A 21,349-nucleotide genomic window follows, 5' to 3' on the forward strand; every position below is an offset into this window, starting at 1 on the left:
TTACGTCTAGTACAACCTTATACGATACCTTACAGAAAATTACGCAAACTTACATCCATTTCTACTTACAATATAATACATTTCTCAGTTTAATGGAAATTCCATTGTTTCGAAAAAAAAAAAAAAAGAGAGAAAAATTTCAATAAACAGAAATATATATTTCAATTCAATTTGTATGTTCTTGTTGGTAAATATTTTTTTGTTGTACGAATTAATTTCAAAATAATTATTAACATCAATTGAAACACCATCAATGTTATGCCTATCGAAAAAAGAGATTGATCGTAAAAAATAAAATTCCTTTTTTTATATAAAGATCAGTTTCACCAGTTTAAAAAAAGACAATATCATTATAAATACAAAGATCGTATCACGGTGCAGGATTAAAAATCATTCGATCAATTCGGAAAAATACATCAATTTTAAAATTGTACGAATATACGAATCGTTTTATCAACAATGTAAAACAATCGGATATCGTAAATTTTATCATCTCGATTATAAATCATTTGGAATATTCCGTCCAAATCTGTAATGAGAATCATTATTATTTTTCATCAAAAAGATATATTTCGATTACGATTTAGCCGGATATGAAACTCGAGTTCGAATTTCACCGGATCGATGCAAATTGTCCTCCTCATATAATAATCCTGAATTGCTCGGATCATGTCCCATCAAACGAACACATTCGCATCAGGATATTCGTTGGAATTTCATCACGTGACATTGATCTCCTCGTCCTCCTCGTTCTCTGTTTGTTCTTCCGGCCGCTGTGGACTCGTCAAAGGACTCACGTCGCTTAAATCCAATCGAGGCCTATCTCCATCGGCGTCGCTTAAGTCAGGATTAGGATTGTTCTTGTTTGGTAATGTCTGCTCTCGTGAACCCCCGGTTGCTAGCAACTCCCTCTCTTTGCTGTTCCTCCACTTCATTCGCCGATTTTGGAACCAGATCTTTACCTGGACACACACAATTCGAAACGTGTTCATTTTATGTGATATAATATAAATTAAATAATTTAGTAATAAATTATAATAATATTATAATTATAATTATAATAATTTAGTAATAAATATATCGTAATAAAGATAAAGCTACGATTTGACGATTCCTTCTTGGAATCAATATTAGGAACAATTTTATTAGGAATATTCTTGACGATGGTTTAAACTATATTTAAAGAATATATAAAACGTAAAAAATGTTATAAATAATATAGGACAAACAACTCCATTGAAATGGCTCTATTTAAAAATTAAATTTAATTGGCGTTCTTTTAAATGATTTGTTTAAGCGTAAGTTTTTCTTTTCTTTTCTTTTGTAATTCCACAAACGCTAATTCCTGGAATTAGGAGATTGAGGAAGGACGCGTCGTTCTCATAGTTCTCTCAGTCATTTTCATCCACTATTAAAGACCATAATACATATTACCGAACGGTCGAACGAGCCAACGTCAAACGCACATGAACTTTGAAAATTTTCCGTACCCCTACCCTTTGTATCCCTTTTCCAGCCAGTTTCGCCTCTCCTTCGTGCCACCCTTCACTTCCCCGATACCTGTGTTCCCGTTCGCCACTTTATTACAGCCTTGAGCTATAATAACGTCGAAACGTTGACCCCGCGTTGGCCGCGAATTGATTTATCTAAACTACTTTTCGAATTTTTCATTCCTCCCTCCCCCACTTTGTTCCATGGATATGATCCGTTAATTAATCGCGCGGATGCACTTCACACCCCCCGATCTCGAAGATTTTAAGAAGTAAGAAAATAATTAAGATGTGATGTTTACAAAATTTTGTTTAAGAAAGATGAAAGAATATTCGATAACCTTCCCGATTTTTCCTTAATTTGAAGGATTAAATTTTGGAATTTTTTGATTCGGTAAGTTTACAAAATTTTGTTTAAGGAAGATGAAAGAATATTCGATAACGATTTTTCCTTAATTTGAAGGATTAAATTTTGGAATTTTTTGATTTGGTTTGGTAAGAATTTTAAAGAGTCTGGCGGAGATAAATTAAAAATCGTTTAAAATCGATCGATGCAGAGATGTTGTTTGTGCAGAGTTAGAGAGAGTGAAAATGATTTAATGTCGATGGATTCGTTCAGAGACAAAAGGAAACTCATTGGCATTAATATTCGTACGATTCGTATTCGTTATTTGACGCGATATTGTGTTTTAAAAAGGGTTTTAAACAGAACTATTAACAACTTTTGAAATCTTTTCAACAACATTATCTGCGCTTGACATCAGCTGCCTCGTTATTAATACTGCTTGACCCTGTTGGTAGTAGGAAGGGCGAGAAATTGATAAAAAAGGTTTATTATTCTTTAATATCTCGTCGAACATTTTATGGAACTTGGCGAACGTGTTGCGTGCAACTGACATGTTGAAATGTGAACGAACTTGATGCGTCAATGCATCTTTCTTCTTGTTACATACTTTTTATTGTTTTCATTTATTTCCTTCAATTTTTATTTTTTTTTTTTATTTTTATTCATCAATTTTTTTTCTTCCTTCGTTTTTTTTTTTTTTAAGTAGAAACGTGGCTAAATTTAAATAATATATATCAGATTTAACAAAATTTACACGAAAAATCTGATCCATGTTTTCAATTTACAATTTCTAGATTGAATCTCATCAAATTTATTGAAACGTATTTAAATTTTATATATAGTAACCAAATAGAACACTTTTTCTAATCATTTTTGAATTCGAAAACGTGGATAAACAAATTTTAAGTACGTAGGTGAGAAAATTATATCTGGATCTGCCAAGGGTTAATTTTACCCAAATTGTTTTCGTATTTTCATTTGGCGGGGTGTGTGCACTTGACACGATGCACGAACCCTAACGATTCGACGTGTTAATACGCAGTGGGGTAAATTCCGCGTTGTATCTTCAATAGATACTGGTCCAAAATTTGGAATCAATTTTTCTCTCTCGTTTCGTCGTTCGATCCAATTTTTTCATCGAATTGAAATCAACGTTACAGATCTATTAACAGTACTTTCATCTATTTCGATAGATAGATTTTTGAATGATTCCAAATTATCGTTTTTGACACGAAAATACTATTGCATCATCATTATGTAACTCGACACAGTGTGAAAAAAAAATATATGTATATATATATATGATTTGGAGCGAACGAATTTTTGTGATCAAACGATTCTGCGATAAACGATTTCGTGGAAATAAATATAGATAATTTGTATATAATTCAAACTAATCGAAAGATTGATTTTTTTTTATTTATTCGATATTTAAATAATTACGCGCGTAAATTTGGAATTTTTTTAATATTTAAAAAAGAGTCTTATATATTTTTATATCTCAATAATTGATATAAATTGTTCTTTATTGATTCGGTCATTTATTGCTCGATGATCGATTGAAAGGAGTACAATCTACAATTTTTGCGCGAAATTTCACAAACGTCGATCTGGTTTGACGTTTTGCATAAAAATTCTGTTTAAAAATTCCACTTTTAACGCCCGATTAATTAAAATGATTTGTAATTTGGTGTTTGAATCACCTTGGGATGATAGATTTCCGAAAAATATATCGACGAAATTTTCTTTCCTTTTTTTCTTTTTTTTTTTTTGAAAGTGTCGAACTATCGGATAAAATAAAAGTAGCGTCGAGCCGTTTAAAAGGCAAAAATCCCTTGAAATCCGATGCTTTCGACGAACGAAAAAGATTATAAGAGGGTGGATTAATATCGAGCTCAAGACGTTGCTCGCTTAGGGTTGAACACTCCATCCAGGAGAATGCTTGAAAATGAAAACCAGGAGGGGATCGAGTTGCCACGCGAGTACATATTAAAAAAAAAAAAAAAAAAAGAAAAGAAAAGAAAAGAAAAGAGAAGAAATGAGAAAAAGAAAAACGAGATAATATCGATATTTATTCACTGCTATTTAACGTTTCTTTTTACTGCAGGAAATTTTAGAAGAATGATTTCAGAAGCAAGAGAAATTCATCGATAATTCTACGATTATCGTACAATAAGTTCTCAACGAGCGGAAATTTTGTGGAATGTATTCCAACGGAATCAAAGGATTCGTACTTCCGTACTTCCGGTTCCGGCCGATTCTTCTTCTCCTCCTTCTTTCCGTTTTACGTTTTGCAAGTGGCGACGGTGATTGATTGTCCCGTCAGCGGCAGACAGGTTCGGGAACTGTATAACAAAAGTAACAAAGCTGTTCTCCGTTCCTGGGTGTGAAAGACACGCCAAGCTTTTCGTAGAATTCGAATCATTCCATTGTTCACGCTTTTCATTGCTTCTGTCCCGTATATATATATATATATACATATCTGTACCTTTCCTCAACTTTCGATCATTTTGTAAATCCAAGTTCCAATCTCTTTCTGTCAAATTTTCCCTTCGAAAATAATATCCCCTCTCGTTCGCGAGATAGAAAAAAAATTATATCCAAAATTTTAACCGAAACAAGATTCTCGCCGATCTCTCCTTATCGAACCGTGACATAATTGAAATTACCCATTAATGGCCATAATTGCTATTTCAATAACAAAGCTACGGATAATTCGAATATCATAATCAATGATCACTCGAACAGCCACGCTCGATGCAATAATTACTCGAATCGCTTCACCGCCCCTCGATTCAATTTCTCTCCCTCTCCATCACCACCTCCCTGCCCCCGGAATCACGTTTAATCGTTAACTTATTGGCTGGAGAGGCCACGCGTTCGCGCGCCCCTCTCACCTCTTCCCTCCCCCTCCTTTCCCCAATTCAAAATCCTTAAACACCCCCCTATCCTCTCCTCGATTAAACACCAACCCCGTCCCCGATATATCCCACCTCAGAGACCAGGAAAGAAAACACTCGATCGTCGTAAAATTTCTCTCCTCATCCCCTTTGAGAAAGAAAAAAACTTCCCCCCTCTGCTTCTAAATCATCACCCCCGAAACCATCCTGAGGATCCGATAATATAAGGCGAATATAACTCCAATCCTTCACGATTCCCATTAAAATAAAAAAGAAAAAAACGAGAGAGAGAGAGAGAGAGAGAGAGAGAGAGAGAGAGGGAGAGAGGAAGAAAAGGAAAGGAAAACCGGAAACGTTTCACGCGATACGCGATAAGGATCGGGACCGGATACGAAAGGATCAGGAATAACGAACGACATCCGAAACGCGTTCTATAGAGTGGGTAATCGTTAAACGATTGGCTGCAGTCAGCCTACCGGTCTCTCCTTTCCTCGACCACCCTCTAACCCTCGCTCCTTCCCACCTCCGAGTCTTCTCCTCCATTCCCTTCTCCTCGCGGCCACGCGCGACCGCCCTTACTTCCGCCCCACCTCCGCGAGAACCACGAGGGCCACCCTCTTTATCTCCCTACGACTCACCCTCTTTCGTCCTCTCTCCCTGCATACGTATACATACACACACATACATATATACACAAAGTACGATAGGTAGTTCGGTGCGCGGCGGTGACGCCATCTGGCGCAGTTTAATAAAAGACGATCGATTATGACGTCGGCCTCAGAACTACCCCTCAGTCACGCTCGCTCTACGATCCTCCGGCTCGCCATCCCTCCATTCCACTCCTTTCTTCCCCTCTTCCTCTTCTTCCTTCGTATATAATCTCCTCTCCTTTGTCTCTCCACCCCTCTCGATAACCTCTCGCCCCTCTCTGTGCATCGTTCTTTCCTCCTCCTCCTCCTCCTCCTCCTCCTTCTTCCGACTTTTCTCTTTCTCTCGTTTCGCCCCAAGTGGTGCGGTGCATCGGAGGGAGAGAGAGAGAGAAAGAGAGAGAGAGAGAAGAAGGGTGCACCATCACCACCACCATCAGCACCACCACTACCACCACCGCCGCCGCCTCCAACCTGGCCGTGGCATCGTTCGGTGGGGCGAGGAGATCGAAGGGCACGGAGGCGGAGAAAAGGGGCGAGAAGCGGGCACGAGTAGGGTGCCAGAGAGGGATTATTTTATTTTTTTCGAGGGAGAGAGGGGTGCGGTCAACGGAGGGGCGAGTGGGCGAGGGGTGGAGAAAAAAGGAGGAAAGGGGGGAAGAGGAGGAAGAGGTACGGCGCAAAGCTGCGATTCTGCGGCCGAAGGGTTGGCTGATGTATGGAAAGGAAGTCGACTCTTACTGGTGGGGAGGGATTTATCGGAGGAGCCCACGTTCCATCGGTGATGCTTTAATTGAGCCCTCCGCTTATAGAACGATAGTGTTAATCCGTTTATCCTTGGATCTATCAGGTTCGATTAATCCATTCCTCGTGACGACGAAAGTACAGTGACACAATTTTTCTGGACCAATTTCTCAGCTTGTTATGATATATTTATGTAATAATCCATTTCATTAAAATGTCCCATCTCTTTTTTAATATTCCGCTTGTACGTGACAGGTTCCATCTTGAAATAATAATTGGAAATATATACAAATTATTATATATAGTATTTTTTAATTTAATCAAGTTATTTCTCGATTTTTGATCATTTAATCTTAAACATTTGTGCAATAAAGAATCAAAGGAAAATTAATTTCCTTTTCGCCAATCGAAAATTTCATCGATCGGGAAACCCGCTCTCTAAACCCCGCACGATTTTATTAGACACGATTCGGCAATTTTTACGAAAGGAGGGAAAGGAACGAAGCGTCGATCTCGCGGCGACTTTTACTTGGAAGCACGATCCGCGAATCCGGAATTCGCCCGCGTGCCAATGGTACGTGCATACACAGCTACAACTGTGACTGGCTACGATTTGGCACGAATGGGAACCGATATTTCCGGGCGAAATGTCGTGGCAACGATGCTAAACGCATTCGATCGCGACACGTGAAGATGTTTGAACGTCGATTTAAAGGATATGTGACAGGGGGAATCAAACGATCTTCCTGCTAACTTTTTTTAACATAATTTTAACAAATCGAGGGAAGGATCGTGGAAATTCGTATAAAAATTGCTGATTAATTAACTTGGCAAAAAGAAAATAAAAAGAATTATTGATAATATTCGGTTATAAACTTTTCAAAGAACGAGACGTACTAGATATTGTTTTTTATCAACAATTCTTATCAATAATTCTTCATCCTGATAAGAGCAGTGGATTATATTTTTCTCTCGATTTCCTCCCAACACAGGGACGAAATTTCGAGTAGTGTGTAAAACGAGTCCAGGAAGATTTTATTCGATCTTCTTTCTCATCATCGTTCTCGAGGCATCGTTAGTTTCGTGGAAAGTGATTAAAGTTGATTCACAAAAGGATGAATCTATATGCATACCGCGATATTGTATATTCATGGTTTCTTAGTTCGTCTGACGTCTCTGGCGGGAGGTAGGGGGAGGAGGTTGGTGGCGGTTTCTCAAAGTAAAATCCATAATGCATGAAGGTCCACGGGCTAAGCCGAACAGCTTAAAGCTGTAAGATATTGCGCGACGTTATATTCATGTTATTCCCTGTAAGAGGCGGCCTTTGTTTTTAATATCCATCCCAGACTGTACCGGTGCAAGTTTAAACCAACTTCACCGATGACTCGTTCCAACTTTCAGATCCTTCTTCCTTGTCGAGAAAGAATCCTCTGATGATTTCTTAAAGATTCGTTGAGATCTTTTATAGATAAAAATTATATAAATTATCCTATTTTCATATTCTATTTACATTAGATTTTGATTCCATTTTAGAAGAAAATCTACATTTTTTTTGATTTATAATTTATCCGTGATAAAATAAAAGAAAAAAGATTCCGTATCGAGTGGACAAGTGATGAAACAAACAAGATCGTGTTGTGTTTTCCAATCGGGATAGAAGATCGACTATCGAGTAAATAGTAAAATGGTGAAATCCTTCGTCACCAGGGAACAGTGGCCGATTGTTCTAGGGAAAGGTTGGTCAAAGTAAACCCGATCCAAAAGAAGCACGGCCCTAATGGGTACAAATTGATTTGACCGACGGAATTCAGGAAACTCGATATTCGGGTGAAATGCAACCCTAATGGTCGATCTATCTAACAGTGTCGGTTTCATGGGAAAGAGCAAGCTGTTCCTCTTTTGCCCGCGGATCCATCCCAGTATTAAGATGTAAATACCACGACACGCGCGTAATCTTATATTTTTATAAAATAAAAATTCAATAAGCGGTATACGTCCCTTTTAATCAGATTTAAAATTAAAGCCTCCTCCTTTTCGCTGGAAGACTAAATAGGGCTGTCAGTAACACCGAATGCGAGCCATTCTTCGCGCGACCTTTATAATTCGCTAAATCTTCAAGACATTTCGATCATCGAAGGTCCCTTATTTTCGAGATAAAGAAATGAAAAAGATGGAAGGATGGAGGGTGCGTTTTAATTTAGCATTCTCCACTCGATCTCACGAAGAGGCATCACCGTTCTGATATCTTTATAATTAACACGATATCGTCCCCTATTCTCCTTATCCCTTATCACGATTATTTGAAATTTATGATAAAAAAAAAGACAATAACGTGAAAAAAGTTTCAATAAAAATTTCAAATAATCATTTATTGTTACATAATTTATATTCAATTAAATATATAACTTTGAATTAAAAAAATCTACGTTTCGAAGGATCGTGGTTAAAGATTATAATTTCGAATAATAATAATTGTTAAAAAAAAAAAAGAAGAAGAAATAAAAATATATTTATAGAAAATGTAAAATATAGATGAACAAGGCAAGTGTTTTTTTTAATTATAGCACAAGTTGGGATTAAAAAATTATTCTTTACGAATTAACATCGGATACGTGACTCTGGCAGGTTTGAAGGTTTGCGAAGAGGAAGAAGAGCGTCGTGGTGCCGTCGGTTTTGATTATTAAAAAGATAACAAGCCCCGCGGTTCCTCTCTTTACCTTTTCCTGCGCTTCCGCCTGCCCGACGGAAACGTCTTAAGCACAAAAGTGGCTCGATGCTCTTAATTCCGGTTAATTTAAGGTCGACGCGTTGATGATGAATCCCGCCCAAGGGCGATACGAACGGTTTTGACATGGGCTACGCCTCCGATCTTCCTCCTCCGTGATAGGATTTGAAACTTTCTTTCTTTTTTTATTCACCGTGCCACGATGAATCTGACAAACTTCTCCCGATTTTATATTCTTCCCGTAGCGTAAAAATTCGACGTGAAAAGTATGGGATGATATTTACTTTCAACAAGTTGAACATTAAACATTTTTTTTTTTTCTTTGATTCGATCAAACATCTCGGAATTTTCAAAGAATACGAATTTCGAAATGTTGCAAAGAATTGAGGAAAGGGAAGAATATATCGAGAATCTTTATTTAACGATTAACTTTCTTCTTTTTCGTCGAAATATATCCTTTAAAAATATATATATTCACCACGAAAAAGGAACGGTGAATTAAGATTGACGGGATATATATGAAAACGAGAAGGGATAGGTAACTTCTTAAGTATTTAATTTTTCTTTTATTTTTTTTTTTTTTATATATATAAAAAGACTGGCGATGGACGTTTTCTTCTCGTTAAAGAAATCAAGAGGAACAAAGACGGAGGAGGGTGTACGGAGAAGGGTGAGGTCGCTCACCATCACTAATTACTTTAGTCATCCCCCTTTAACCCTCGACGTCCCTCTTAGACCCACCCTCGTCATAAACTGTAGTGAAGACTCGAACCTGAGCGAAACGACGGCACCTTGCCTTCTCTTCTCTCCTGTCCCGAACCCTTCTTCACCCCCTCGCCTTTTCTCAAAGTACGGGCCACCCCTTGGAAAAGCTTTATTATTATCATCCACCCGTACACCGCAAGTCTTTAATTAAATCTCACGAAAGATTCATAAAACCGGTATGATTACAAATACGATAAAAGACGAAACTTAATAGGAAAAGATTCCTCCATTGAACGGGATTTTTTATATGATTTTTCCTTTTTTTTTTTTTTTAAAAAGAACCATTTTCTTATTTTCTCGTTATATATTTATTTAAGCAGAAATTTTTCTAGAAACTTTGATCTTTAAAATTTTCTTTTATTTATTTTTCGTCATTTTACTATTGTATTTAATTTAACTAATGCCGTTACATCGCATGATTTATTAATAATAATTGTTACTTCCTCTATATTATTTGATAAAGTTAATGGAATTTTGGATTTAATTAATAAATTAGATCGAAAAATCATCTAGGAAGTTATTGGAGGAGATAGGTAAAATTCGGCATCTGGTGCTCGCAGCTGAACATTATTAAGAGAAACAGAAAAGAGGAACTCCGGAGGGAAGAGAAAGCCATCATCGGACAATAATCGCTTTTATGGGTGTTCGTGTGGTGAACCGTGATATTAGATAGCAGCCAAGTGCGCAGGCCATGCTCCTCAAATCGCACAACACTCAACATACCCTCCAACAACTTCGAAATTGTTCTTTCCTTTCCTTTTTGTCCCGTTTCCTACGTGACGATACAAACATTAACGGTTCATCGTTTCAAAAAATAAAATTGTTACTCTCAATATCGCGAGAGAAAAAGAAAGAGAGAAAGAAAGATCTCTCTCTAATTCTCGACAACTTTTAACCCACAATTCCCTTTTTAATTTAATCGAAGAATCAAGGATTGAAAATAAAAATGATTGAAAAAAAATCAATTACGTATCTTTTGAAATTGTATCACAATTTCACGCTAAGAAAAAACCGTGACATTTTAAGATTAGAGATTGATTAAAAATAATATAAATTGAAATAAAACAATATTCTTCAAGCAATCTTTCTTCATCGTACAATATTATTATCAAATATTCTGCTGATCAATGAACTTCCAACCCCTATAACCATTTTATTATGACAGCTCGTGAAATCTCGTTCGAAAATGCGGCAGCCTTTAATCGTAAAAAAAGAAGAAGAAGAAGAAGAGTTCCTTATATATATCTCCACGTTGATATTATCAATTGTTCCACCACCGATTGGACCGGAGGGTGAAGAAGAGGAAGAAGAAGAAGATGAAGGAAGGGAGACAAACTCTTTGCATTATTCGGATTCGCAAGAACCGCCAATTTACTTCAACTCCAAAGTACCGGTTGGTTCTTACACATATATGTATAAGTATTTCTCCGTATGTACGTATATATACAGATATCCATGCACATGTATGCGTGGTCCTTAGATTTTCTCGTAAAACCACAGCCAGAGTGGGCTTCAACCAATGGCGGTGAAGGCATGGCGCTCGAGGTGTGAATTATACATGAGAATATATGCCCTTTCCTCTCCTTCTGTATATCCTCTTTCTCCTCTATTCCTAACCTCATCTCCCTCTACTCGACCCTTCCCTAACCAATGGTTATCTCTTACCCTTATTTGCGCCTCATCTACATACGATCCTATGCTCGTACTTATGCAAAATGTATCGTTCCAGTTACGAACACGATGAGAAGAGATCCGAATTTCGAATAAGAAGAAAAAAAATAAAAAAAAAACCGACCATTGTTTGATGCAAACCTTCGATGGATCTTTTCTTTCATTCAACCGATCGAAACAAGTTTAAATAAAGAAGTTTAATTAAAGAAGCGATCGATTTAGAGAAATCTCTTCTCCTAATTCGTCTTCTCCTCTTAAATGCTCTCATTACGTCCCGTTACGATTAAATAGATTCGTACGTTCGGTAAAAAACAGTTCTCGAAATCCAGAATCCAACACGAATCATTTTATCCGTTTAGATTGATATATATGTACTGTTGGACGAAAGCCAAATTTTCGCAGGGAATTTTAATCTTGACTTTACAACTATTGGCAATACGATTATACATGTAATAATATACGCGTAATCAAAAATAAATGAAACTTTCGAATATTGAGATTTATTATCGTATAATGGTTCTTATCACAGTGTCTACTCTCGACAATTTTACTTTTATTTTTACATTAGTGAACATCGTTCAAACGACGAAACAACAAATAATTTCAGGGGGGGACAGGGGAACGGCTATGGCGGAATTGGAACGTTGGTTACCAGGAAACGAAACTAACGAGAACACGCATCCCAGTGTATCAGAGCGGAAACTACGCTCATGAAATCAAATGAAACTAACTTACAGTGCCGTTTTCTGGGCATCGTTTAGTTTCATTAACGTCGCCGCAGCAGAACCGGCCTGCTAGAGACGGCGACGACGAGAGTCGATGTGTGCGCCACACGAGTGCACCCCGTGTGGGGGTGTACGTGTGCAGCTAATGAACTGGCATCGCCCGATTAACCCCAAACCGGGGCTATTATACGCTTCTAACACCATGTGCACCTACGCCACCGCTCTTTCTCTCCTCTATATACATACGGATGATGATATCTCGCGTGATCACCTCCATGATCGTCACTTTGCGACTTCAAACTTTCTGCGATTTCTAATATGTGTCCAGAAAATGATTCTTTATTCTTCATATATACTTTATTGTTTTCGATTGCGAGCATTTGATGATACTTTGGCCGATGATCGTTTGAGAATTAAAAATTTTCCATTTGAATCTCGTTGATTATTTTTACAACTCGATGGTCGATTCGAAGACTTTAAAACTTTGCAATTTCGAGAATGTTATTTCAAAAGTTAGTTGGATTTTTAAAAGAAAACGGTGATGCTATAAACGTTTGTTGGAATTTGTTTCTTATTTAAAAAATCATGTTGCACGGAACTAATTTCCTTTATTTTATGTAAAATATCTGATCTCTTTGATCGGTTAAATAAAATTTCTTTCGGATTGAGTCGCTATTTTCGTTTATTTCATATCCTGTCCCGTTTCTAAACATATCAGAATTTATGGAAGCCTATTTGGTGAAGTTTTCAGAAATTGATGTATATTCAACGTATGAGAGTTTGTTCGGCGAAATCTGAGCATTAGTCTCTATCAATTCGGTGAATGGAGTTGTTGAAAGGAGAGAGAGAGCAATTCCGTCGGTGAATTAAATTCTCCGTTGGAAACAGAGGGTTTCGTACTTCGTTAAAGCGACGATTAGTGCTCTAATAAGGTCATTAAGTGGCATATATTCCGGACTAACCTTCCTTCCTAGTGCGGATTAATTTCTTAATCATGCGTTTCCCTATTAATCTCGAGAATCGCATCGTTCGTCACACGTTTACTATAAACACGTAAATAACCATTGTCGAATCTCCTAATAATAAAGCGTGATAAATTGAATAACTTTCGTCCAAAATATCGGAATTTAAATTGGTTATAATTATATAAATCGATCGATCAATTATCTTAAAAAATTTGTCCAATTCGAAAATATAATTTTGAACGAGAGTTTCTATTTCCATTAATAATATGTATAATAATTTATACGAACAAATTAGCCTTCTAATAACGTGTAATTGTTCATCGTGGAAACGATCGATAAATAAGTGTTCGCTTCGATAGTTGGATCAGTAAATTAGTACGCTATTAAGATCATTAAACGCGGTATTAAGCATCACGTTGCCCATTCATGCGGCTGCGAAGGCAACCGCTTGATCATGACAAGCCTGTGCACATTATAATACACGCAAGTTTACCTGAATATATGATAATGGCATATTTGATGCCATTATCTCGTAATCGTTATTATCTACAAAATAATCTGCTTTTTTTCCTCCTTTCCTTTTTTTTCTCTCTCTCTCTTTAATTACTCGATCGTTCGATTAATAAAATCGCTAAAATTAAAATTATCTTTACATTTTTCCTTACCTGGGAATCCTTAAGACCGAGTTTCTCAGCCAGCTTCTTACGATCCGGCTTGCTGATATATTTTTGAATTTGAAACCTCTTCTCAAGCCCGCGCCTCTGAAGATCCGAGAAAACCGCCCTTCTCATCATTCCTCGACGTGGTTTTCCACGGGCGTTCGTCGCCCATGGAAATACCAGGCCAGTGCTGGCAAAATCGCCCAGACCACCTTGAATCGCACCTGGGAACGCTGTCCCGCCACCTGGGGCACCCGGATGATGACCTCCAGTTCCGGAACCGGCAACTACCGATTATACACAATTCACTATTCGAGTGATGACATGGCAGTGTTAAATTTCGTCGAAAAATTGACACATACGATATAACTCGTATCCTGTATACATATTGTGATATTATATTGTGATACGTTATATATTTTTTGTAGTAAAAAGTAATTCGATCGATAATAATAAAATAATAATTTTTTGGAAGAATTGGAAAATGTGTTTGGAAAAATTAAGGATTAATTTTATCGTTAAAACAATTGTACATTACACGAAAAGAAAAAGAAATGCTCTCTTCTTCTTTCTCGTTTCTCTGGTTAATCAAGGAGTTGGGAAAAAAATAGGATTCGATAGGAAAAATTGATTGGTCGAAAAGATCATCAAAGATTTTTGGGCCCCCGATAATAATTGAATCAAAGTCATCTAATAACGAACGGGCAATTGAATCTCCAGATCGTATCTGTACAATATTGCCAAGCTGAGCATGACAGTATTATCTGCGCCGATGATATTTGCACGCACTTGTTGCATGCGTGCATTTTGCTTGTGGCGGTGCATGTACATAATATGGTAGTGCTTTCACTGCACTTCATATGCACTCCATGTCCCATACGAGCCTACCTATAACAAGATATTCGATAAACCCGTGCCCGTGCACGTGCCCGCGTTTATACGCTTTGGCGCCATGTGCGGAAGTTTCGGTTTTAAATGTTCATCGAGATTGTGTTTCCGCTTCGCGTCCAGCTTGTTTATTAACTTTTCCTCCAGAATCAACGAGGATATATATATATATAATAAACTTTTTATTTTTATTATTTTTGCGAACAAATTTACAACAAACGTTCTCCCTCGTTTATTTCATCTTTTCTTTTTTCTTTTTTTTTTCCTCAGTGAACATTCGCAACGGATTAATTATGGATGTAATTACGGAGAATAATAATAATTATTCGCACTTTTTTCTTTGGATTTAGGACATTTAATGTTAATTTGATCGAAAATTGGAGGAAATTATTAGATGATTAAATAAAGACGGAAATGAAAGAAGGAGAAGATGACGAGAGGGATCTTTTTATAAGAGCAAATCGAGGGAAATATTTACCTGTCAGGTATGGTCCTCTGTAGAATAATTGTTGCAACGTGTGATGAGCATTGGGCGGTAGATGACGTTGGGGGGGTTGATGACTCGGCCTGTGATAAGGATGATAAGCCGCGGGTCTGGCGATTGGCTTCGCGATATTGTAACTCGCAGAATTTTGCAAATTCTGCAGGAACGCTGGTATCGCTTCCGGTGGGAGTCCTTGAAAATTCTCTGCACAGATAAACGAAAACTTGTGTTTTCACAAACAAAATTGTCGATTTGTTGTAAAATGTACGAGTAATAAAAATTAGTCGTAGGAAATCGGTTTTTAATTGGAAGCGTTACACGTGGAAGCAAAAGCGTATTTTTCACGGCCCAATACCCAGTGAAACGCCCAAGGTTCAGGATCTTCGCACGACGGAATGCTCAAGTCGTTGTATTCCTTGCGATGCATAATTCGAGCTGACACCCCCGACTAAAACCCTCCTCAACAGCTCCAGGCGGAGCCCAACCTCTTGTTGACGCACGCTTCAACACCTTCGGTATAAATACTCGAATATTTGGTACGTGAGAATATATCCCTTGGATGTATTTAATCCTCCCTCGAGAGATCCTTACGATACAACGAAAATTCCCGCAAAATTATTAACAAAAATTCATTTTGAATCATCGTCTATCTGATAGAAAAAGAAAAAAAAGAAGAAGAAAAAGAAGAAGACTGATGCATTAAAAATAAACAAATAGTTGTTTAAACCACAAAAATATATATATATATATATAAAAAGGAGAAGATATACAATCATTCAATATCAATCGTTCAATTCTGGTTATTCTAAGAGGATTGAAGGTTCGACGTATTTGTAACATATTTTCTTTTTTTTTTTTTCAGTCGCCACGCCCAATTTAACCAAGAGAAGAAAGAAAACAAGAGAGGAGAGAGGAGGAGAAGGCGACGTGTTTGAAAATAATAAAATAATGGAGGCGCACACGGTACGTTTTTCACGGGGACCAAGAAGCCAGGAATCGAACGGAGAAAGAGAGGTTTGCCTTGCGTTCCGGCCAGACAATGGTTTAACAATGGCCCATACACCACGTCCTATTGTGTCGGTGTACCCCATAAAATACTCATCGCCTTTTATCGTTGTTTTCCTATCCGGCCAATAAGAGGAGCCCGCCTGCCAGGATCGCAAGCCCTGGCCAACTAATAACGGCTTAACCTCCAACGGAAACATTGAATGGGAATCGTTTTTTAAGCTGCTCCACCTCCTTCGAATTACACCCTTCGCGAATCCTATCCCTCCCCCTCTCTCTCTCTCTCTCTCTCTCTTTATCTCTTTCCCTTTCGACTCACCCTCTCCTTCTTCGTTTCACGAGACCGTTCAAATCGAGAAGATTAAACCTCGAAACCCTGTGGTCGAGGATGGATCCGAGAACAGTGTTGTTACAGTTGTGCTATTTTTTTTTCCTTCCTCCCCCCTTTTCTTCCTCTCCTCTCTCGCTCTCTCTCTCTCTCTTTCTCTCTCTTCTTCCCTTTAATGCCCGGGCTTAAAGATCCTCCCTTGGTTTCTACTACCCCAAACTCGATCCACCCCGCGACCTAGGTACAACATATCGGTGGTTATTCTTTGGGATTAGGGCGTTTGATGCATTATTAAGTAGACACCGATGCAGGTTCCCCGAATGGGAGGGAAACGAAACGATTTACGAGGAGAAGAGAGAAACGATGTTTTCCTTGGCGTATGGTTAGCGGGCCTCTGACGTTCCATGCCGGCTTATTACGTCTGATGTGCTAACTCGATCGAGAGTTTTCGACAGCTAGCCTCTCGTCCCGTTCCCCGGCCCAATTTAAAACGGAGTTCCCCTTCCGTATATTCGTGTAAAATTCATGTTTCTCACGGGAAAGTAAGATAGAAGGATACGATGCTATATTATAAAAATTAATCAACGTCATTTGAAAATGACATCCACGATATAATGTCGTGTCTCCTAGCAGCGCAGCGTCATTTAGAAAGTGGGGTCGAAAAAAGAGAAAATGGATAAGAACGGAAAATAATAAAAACGAGGTACGCGAGGTACACGCATTTCGCCATCCATCTACACGAGTCTCCGGTCATGTCACGCTCGATATCGAAAAATATCAATAATAGCGACAAACAACAACGAGAGCCAGGCGGCAACTGAGGAGTGAGGAGCGAGGTGGAGGAGGAGGAGGAGGAGGAGGAGGAGGAGGAGGAATGAAAGCGTGGCAGCCCCCCCTCCCCCCGTGGAAGAGAGACGGAGATCCGTACGCGTCGGGCGAACGAGCACCGGGACAGAGAAAGACAGGGAGCGTGGAGCGTGAAAGAGTGCGAGGACCTGGTAAATCGCACAACGATTGGCGAAAATGCTATTCGAAATTTAACGTCGCTCTCCCGTCAAACGCCCATCCACTCCAGACCGTGCGAGAGCCCCCTCCCTCCTCCGCCCTCACCCCTTTCCAACCCTATAAACTGCACGTTGCCACGGCATTCGTTCGCGTCCCGTCGATGAATTTCGAGTTTGTTGCCAATCACTTTTTCGCGCAATTATTTCACAACATTTCGACATGACGTACAAACCGAGCGGACCGAACGATAGTACCCTACCACCGCTCGTGGAAAGGGGGGAGGAGAAGGAGGAGGAGGAGGAGGAGGAGGAGGAGATGGGTGGTTGAAAGTGGGTGGTGGACGGTTGTTTGGGATGAGTTGCATCAAGGGGTGAGGAGGGGAGGGGGGGGGGAGGGACAGCTCATGGACGCTGGAGGGTCTATCGGAGGCGATGGATCCGGAGGCGGGAGGGAGGGGAAGGGATGTAACACATGCACGTGGCACGGTCAATGCATCCGCTATCCGACAAATGCATGAAACTCTCCCCCTTCCCCTCCGCTATTTCGAGCGCACCAAATTTCCCCGACTATTCTTCTCTATCTCGCCAACGTTACCTTCTCCTCCTCCTCCTCCTCCTCTACCAGGCGCATGCATGCAATCCGCCAATGTTAAATGCAACATTTGCCTCTCCATCTATCTACATTCGTCCAACCTCCCCCTCCTCCCCTCCTGATGAACCATCGCTCGGTTCCTCTCTTTCCGTCTCGTTCCCACTTCTTGCCTTCCTAACTGATTCTATCCCGCTCCCGTGCCTCCCCCCCTCCCCCTCCCCCTCCCCGTTTATGTATTTATCGTATGTGCATGAACTTTATCGACTCGTGTCAATCACTCGTTAGTGGTAGGGAAGGATGCAGGGAGGGAGGGAGGGAAAAAAGAACGACGGGGGAGAGATGCAAGAGATCGTACGGTTGATGTACACTGAAGTGGTTCGAAATACCACCGTGTCGTGTTTTCTCGTTTTTTTTCGTTCCCTTTCTTTTCTTTCTTTCTTTTTTTTTTTTTTTTTCGTGAAAAAACGAATTTCGAATTGTTTCCACCCGATGATCGAAAGAGAGAGAGAATATATCACGAAAGAAAGAATACCCTCGTCGAACGTAATTCTTGAGAGTTTCGCTTCGAAGAAATGTATTCACACCCGTATATAGTGACGTTTTCACGGTACGATTGCGTCACCATTCGGTAATAGATCGGCCAATTTCGAGACGACGTCGCCGGAATTACTGTGAATAAGGAAACGCGATAAGAGGCACGGTAATACATCATTTGATCCTGCCGCTTGTCTAATATTATAGGCACCAATCGTAAGGGCTTAATATTGGGGTGAAGGTAAGTGGCGGACCAGCTGACGTCCTGCTCCACCCTGCACGCACGCTGCGTCTCGTCTTGAGGGTGTGCGGATGAGATTTAGGGACCGACGACAGAAATCTGCCGGCGACACTGATTTGTGGTGAGCTTTGTTTCAACACGCTTAGGGACGACGCTAAGATTCTTCCGACACTTTCTCGATCAATCCGAAATCTATCCCCTTAAAATCTATCTATCCCCTTAATCCTCTGAAACTTAACTGAAACGATAACTTTGAAAAATTTAATCAGAGATCGTCAAAGAAACGCGAACGAAAATTGAGATTCGAACGATAATAATGGTCGAGTAATAATCGACGATAAGATATGTTAAAACGAAATTCCTCTACATGTTCCTCTAAACATTTACCCACGAAAGATTTATTATTATTTTCGACGGAATTACTAGAATCGCGTTGACGTTGATGATCAGAAGGCGAACGAAAACCTTAAAACCTAGAACAGGAGCCACTAGCCTCGAGTTAGAACAATTACCCGAATGCGGTCGCCTGTCATGATTGCCGCCGAGTATAGCGTTGACGCTGAACTTGAGCTGCGGCTTCTCCTTCTCCTGGATGGTCCTGCATGCGGGTCCTAAGCACTGCTCGTCCCCGCAGGAACAGGCGGTGGTCGTTCTCTCGCCTATCCTGTCGACCACACGCTCGACCGCCACCTCTCTCTCCCCTTGAATCGTCATCTCGTCGGACGTGTGCATGACGTTTCTGCATCCAAGGTCGTACCGCCTGTCCGCCTGCAACGCCGTCACGCGTTCGCCACCTAGGATCCCGCCATCGTCCTTTTCCCTCTCGGCTTGGAGGCCACCGTCCATCTCGATACCGATCTGATCCTCGTCCACGTTCGAGTTGCACGAGTCAACGGCGGAGCTCGATCGGTTCTCGATCCTCTCGTTGCAGAGCCTCTCCATCGCGCACAGCCGATCCACGATTACGTGGCCGTCGATTCTCTCGTTGTCCACGTCCACGTACGCGATCTGACCCCTCTCCATCCCCTCCTTCTCCCGGATGACGTGCATCCGATCGTTTTGCCGATCGACCATCCTCCCCGACGATCCTCTCTGCTGCTCCCTCATGCCGCACTCGATCATCGGGTTCCCTCTGTCCGTGCCACGTGCGCCCAAGGTTGATCGTTGATCCAGCTGATCCTGGCTCGCGCTCGAGGGAGACAATTTCTCCCTCGAGTGCCTCGAGTTCGCCTCGCATTCGCGCTCCCGTTGTCTCGCTACCAGGCTGGCCGCCCAGTTCAAGGTCAGGCTGGTGAGATCGGCGCCGGGCGCCGCCTTGCTCTGGAGCAAGTTCTCCATTAAAAAGGGCGAGGTCATTGCACTTTGTTGCAGATTCTTCAGCATCGCCGCTGACGAAGGAAACATATCACGGCCTCCCTTGGCTTTTCCACCCTCCCTGCCCCCCCTTTGCCGAATTCGATCACGATGTACGCGCCTTCTCGTCCTCTCGTTTCTTCTTCCCGGGAACTCACTCGGAACTCTATGTAACAACTCTTAATCGTTTCCCAAACTCTGTTTCTCGCGAATGGTTCGGATATACGAAGTCGAGTCGATCCTCTACGTATCGCGGATGTATATTTCTACCGTTTCACGAGATATTTATCGTACAAAAATTTCATCGCACAGAAATGTCTACGAACGAGCCCTTTTCACCGATTCCCTTCTTTCCAAAACAACGGATTACGAACAAACAACAAAGATAATTTTCACGATCTTTCAGAATCGGCGTTACACATTTCACGGTAGAACGCAAGAACGAGAAGAACGGAAGGGGGAAACGGCGAAACTTCACTTCGCCCCGATCCATCGGCACGATCTTCCCATGGTCCTCCTCGCCTCCAGGGATCGATCCCCCGTCTCGATCAACGCACGAGATCACCTCATGGATCTTCTCACTTCAAGAAAATCACAAAGCGATTGGACGAAACGGAGCGTGACACCACCTCGGTCATCTCGGTCGTTATATCGCGCAAGGATGCGTAACGTATAAGCGCGCGGAGCGACTGTCACGGAGGTGATTATATCCCGTGGTGGTGGCGGAACGTGCGATTTCGGCAGCGGAATGTCAACTGGCGTGCATGCGAGCGCAGGGACCCGACACCGAAAGAGGGATAGAGAGAGAGAGAGAGAGAAAAAGAGAAGGGTGATAGAGTACTCGGGGAGAGAGCGTGGCAGCGCAACGTGAGAGCGTGCAACCCTCGAATGAAAGCCGACAAAGGCATATAGCTACCTCTCTTGCCCCCTCCCCGTGCGCCGCCGTGATTCTCGAAACAGCCCCCTTTAACGTATACGCGGCAGTGGCTTACGTGTACACACACAGGGAGAGGGTGGAGGGAGGAAGGAGTGTGTTACTCTGTACCCTTGGTCGCCCATTCCCTCCCCCCTTCCCTCCTCGACACCGCGTTCCACCCCTTGGAAGGAAAAGCCGGCGTGCACACACACATACACACACACTCGCCCCTCCTCGTTCCCTCTTAGGTGAGATAATACAGACTATAAGCCGAGCAATTCGGGGTTTGGCTCGCTCGGTAATGCCGTAATAAAATCATACTCCCATCAAACGGCGCTGCGCGCACCCCCCTCGTTTAAAGGTAACA

General features: G+C 40.8%; 1 protein-coding gene across 1 annotated transcript; it reads right to left on the reverse strand.

The window, feature by feature from the left end:
• Positions 1 to 719: 719 nt before the first annotated feature.
• On the reverse strand, positions 720 to 20,117 carry LOC122721004. The gene is made up of 4 exons (XM_043948173.1): positions 19,226 to 20,117; positions 15,004 to 15,213; positions 13,644 to 13,924; positions 720 to 962 (listed from the first exon to the last, which is right to left on the reverse strand). The coding sequence occupies exons 1-4, from the start codon at positions 20,115 to 20,117 to the stop codon at positions 720 to 722; spliced, it is 1,626 nt and encodes a 541-aa protein (XP_043804108.1).
• Between the last annotated feature and the right edge of the window lie 1,232 nt (positions 20,118 to 21,349).

This window comes from Apis laboriosa, unplaced genomic scaffold (genome assembly GCF_014066325.1).
Source record: "Apis laboriosa isolate Shangri-la unplaced genomic scaffold, ASM1406632v1 scaffold13_cov153, whole genome shotgun sequence".
NCBI lineage: Eukaryota > Metazoa > Arthropoda > Insecta > Hymenoptera > Apidae > Apis > Apis laboriosa.

Bases quoted from the DNA above. Each gene is read 5' to 3' on its own strand.
- LOC122721004 (XM_043948173.1), bottom strand. From the start codon at position 20,117: ATGTTTCCTTCGTCAGCGGCGATGCTGAAGAATCTGCAACAAAGTGCA. The intron at 15,214-19,225 runs GTAATTGTTCTA...TTATCTGTGCAG, and splicing joins TGACAGGCGACCGCATTCGG to AGAATTTTCAAGGACTCCCA. The intron at 963-13,643 runs GTAAGGAAAAAT...GTGTGTGTCCAG, and splicing joins TCGGTCTTAAGGATTCCCAG to GTAAAGATCTGGTTCCAAAA.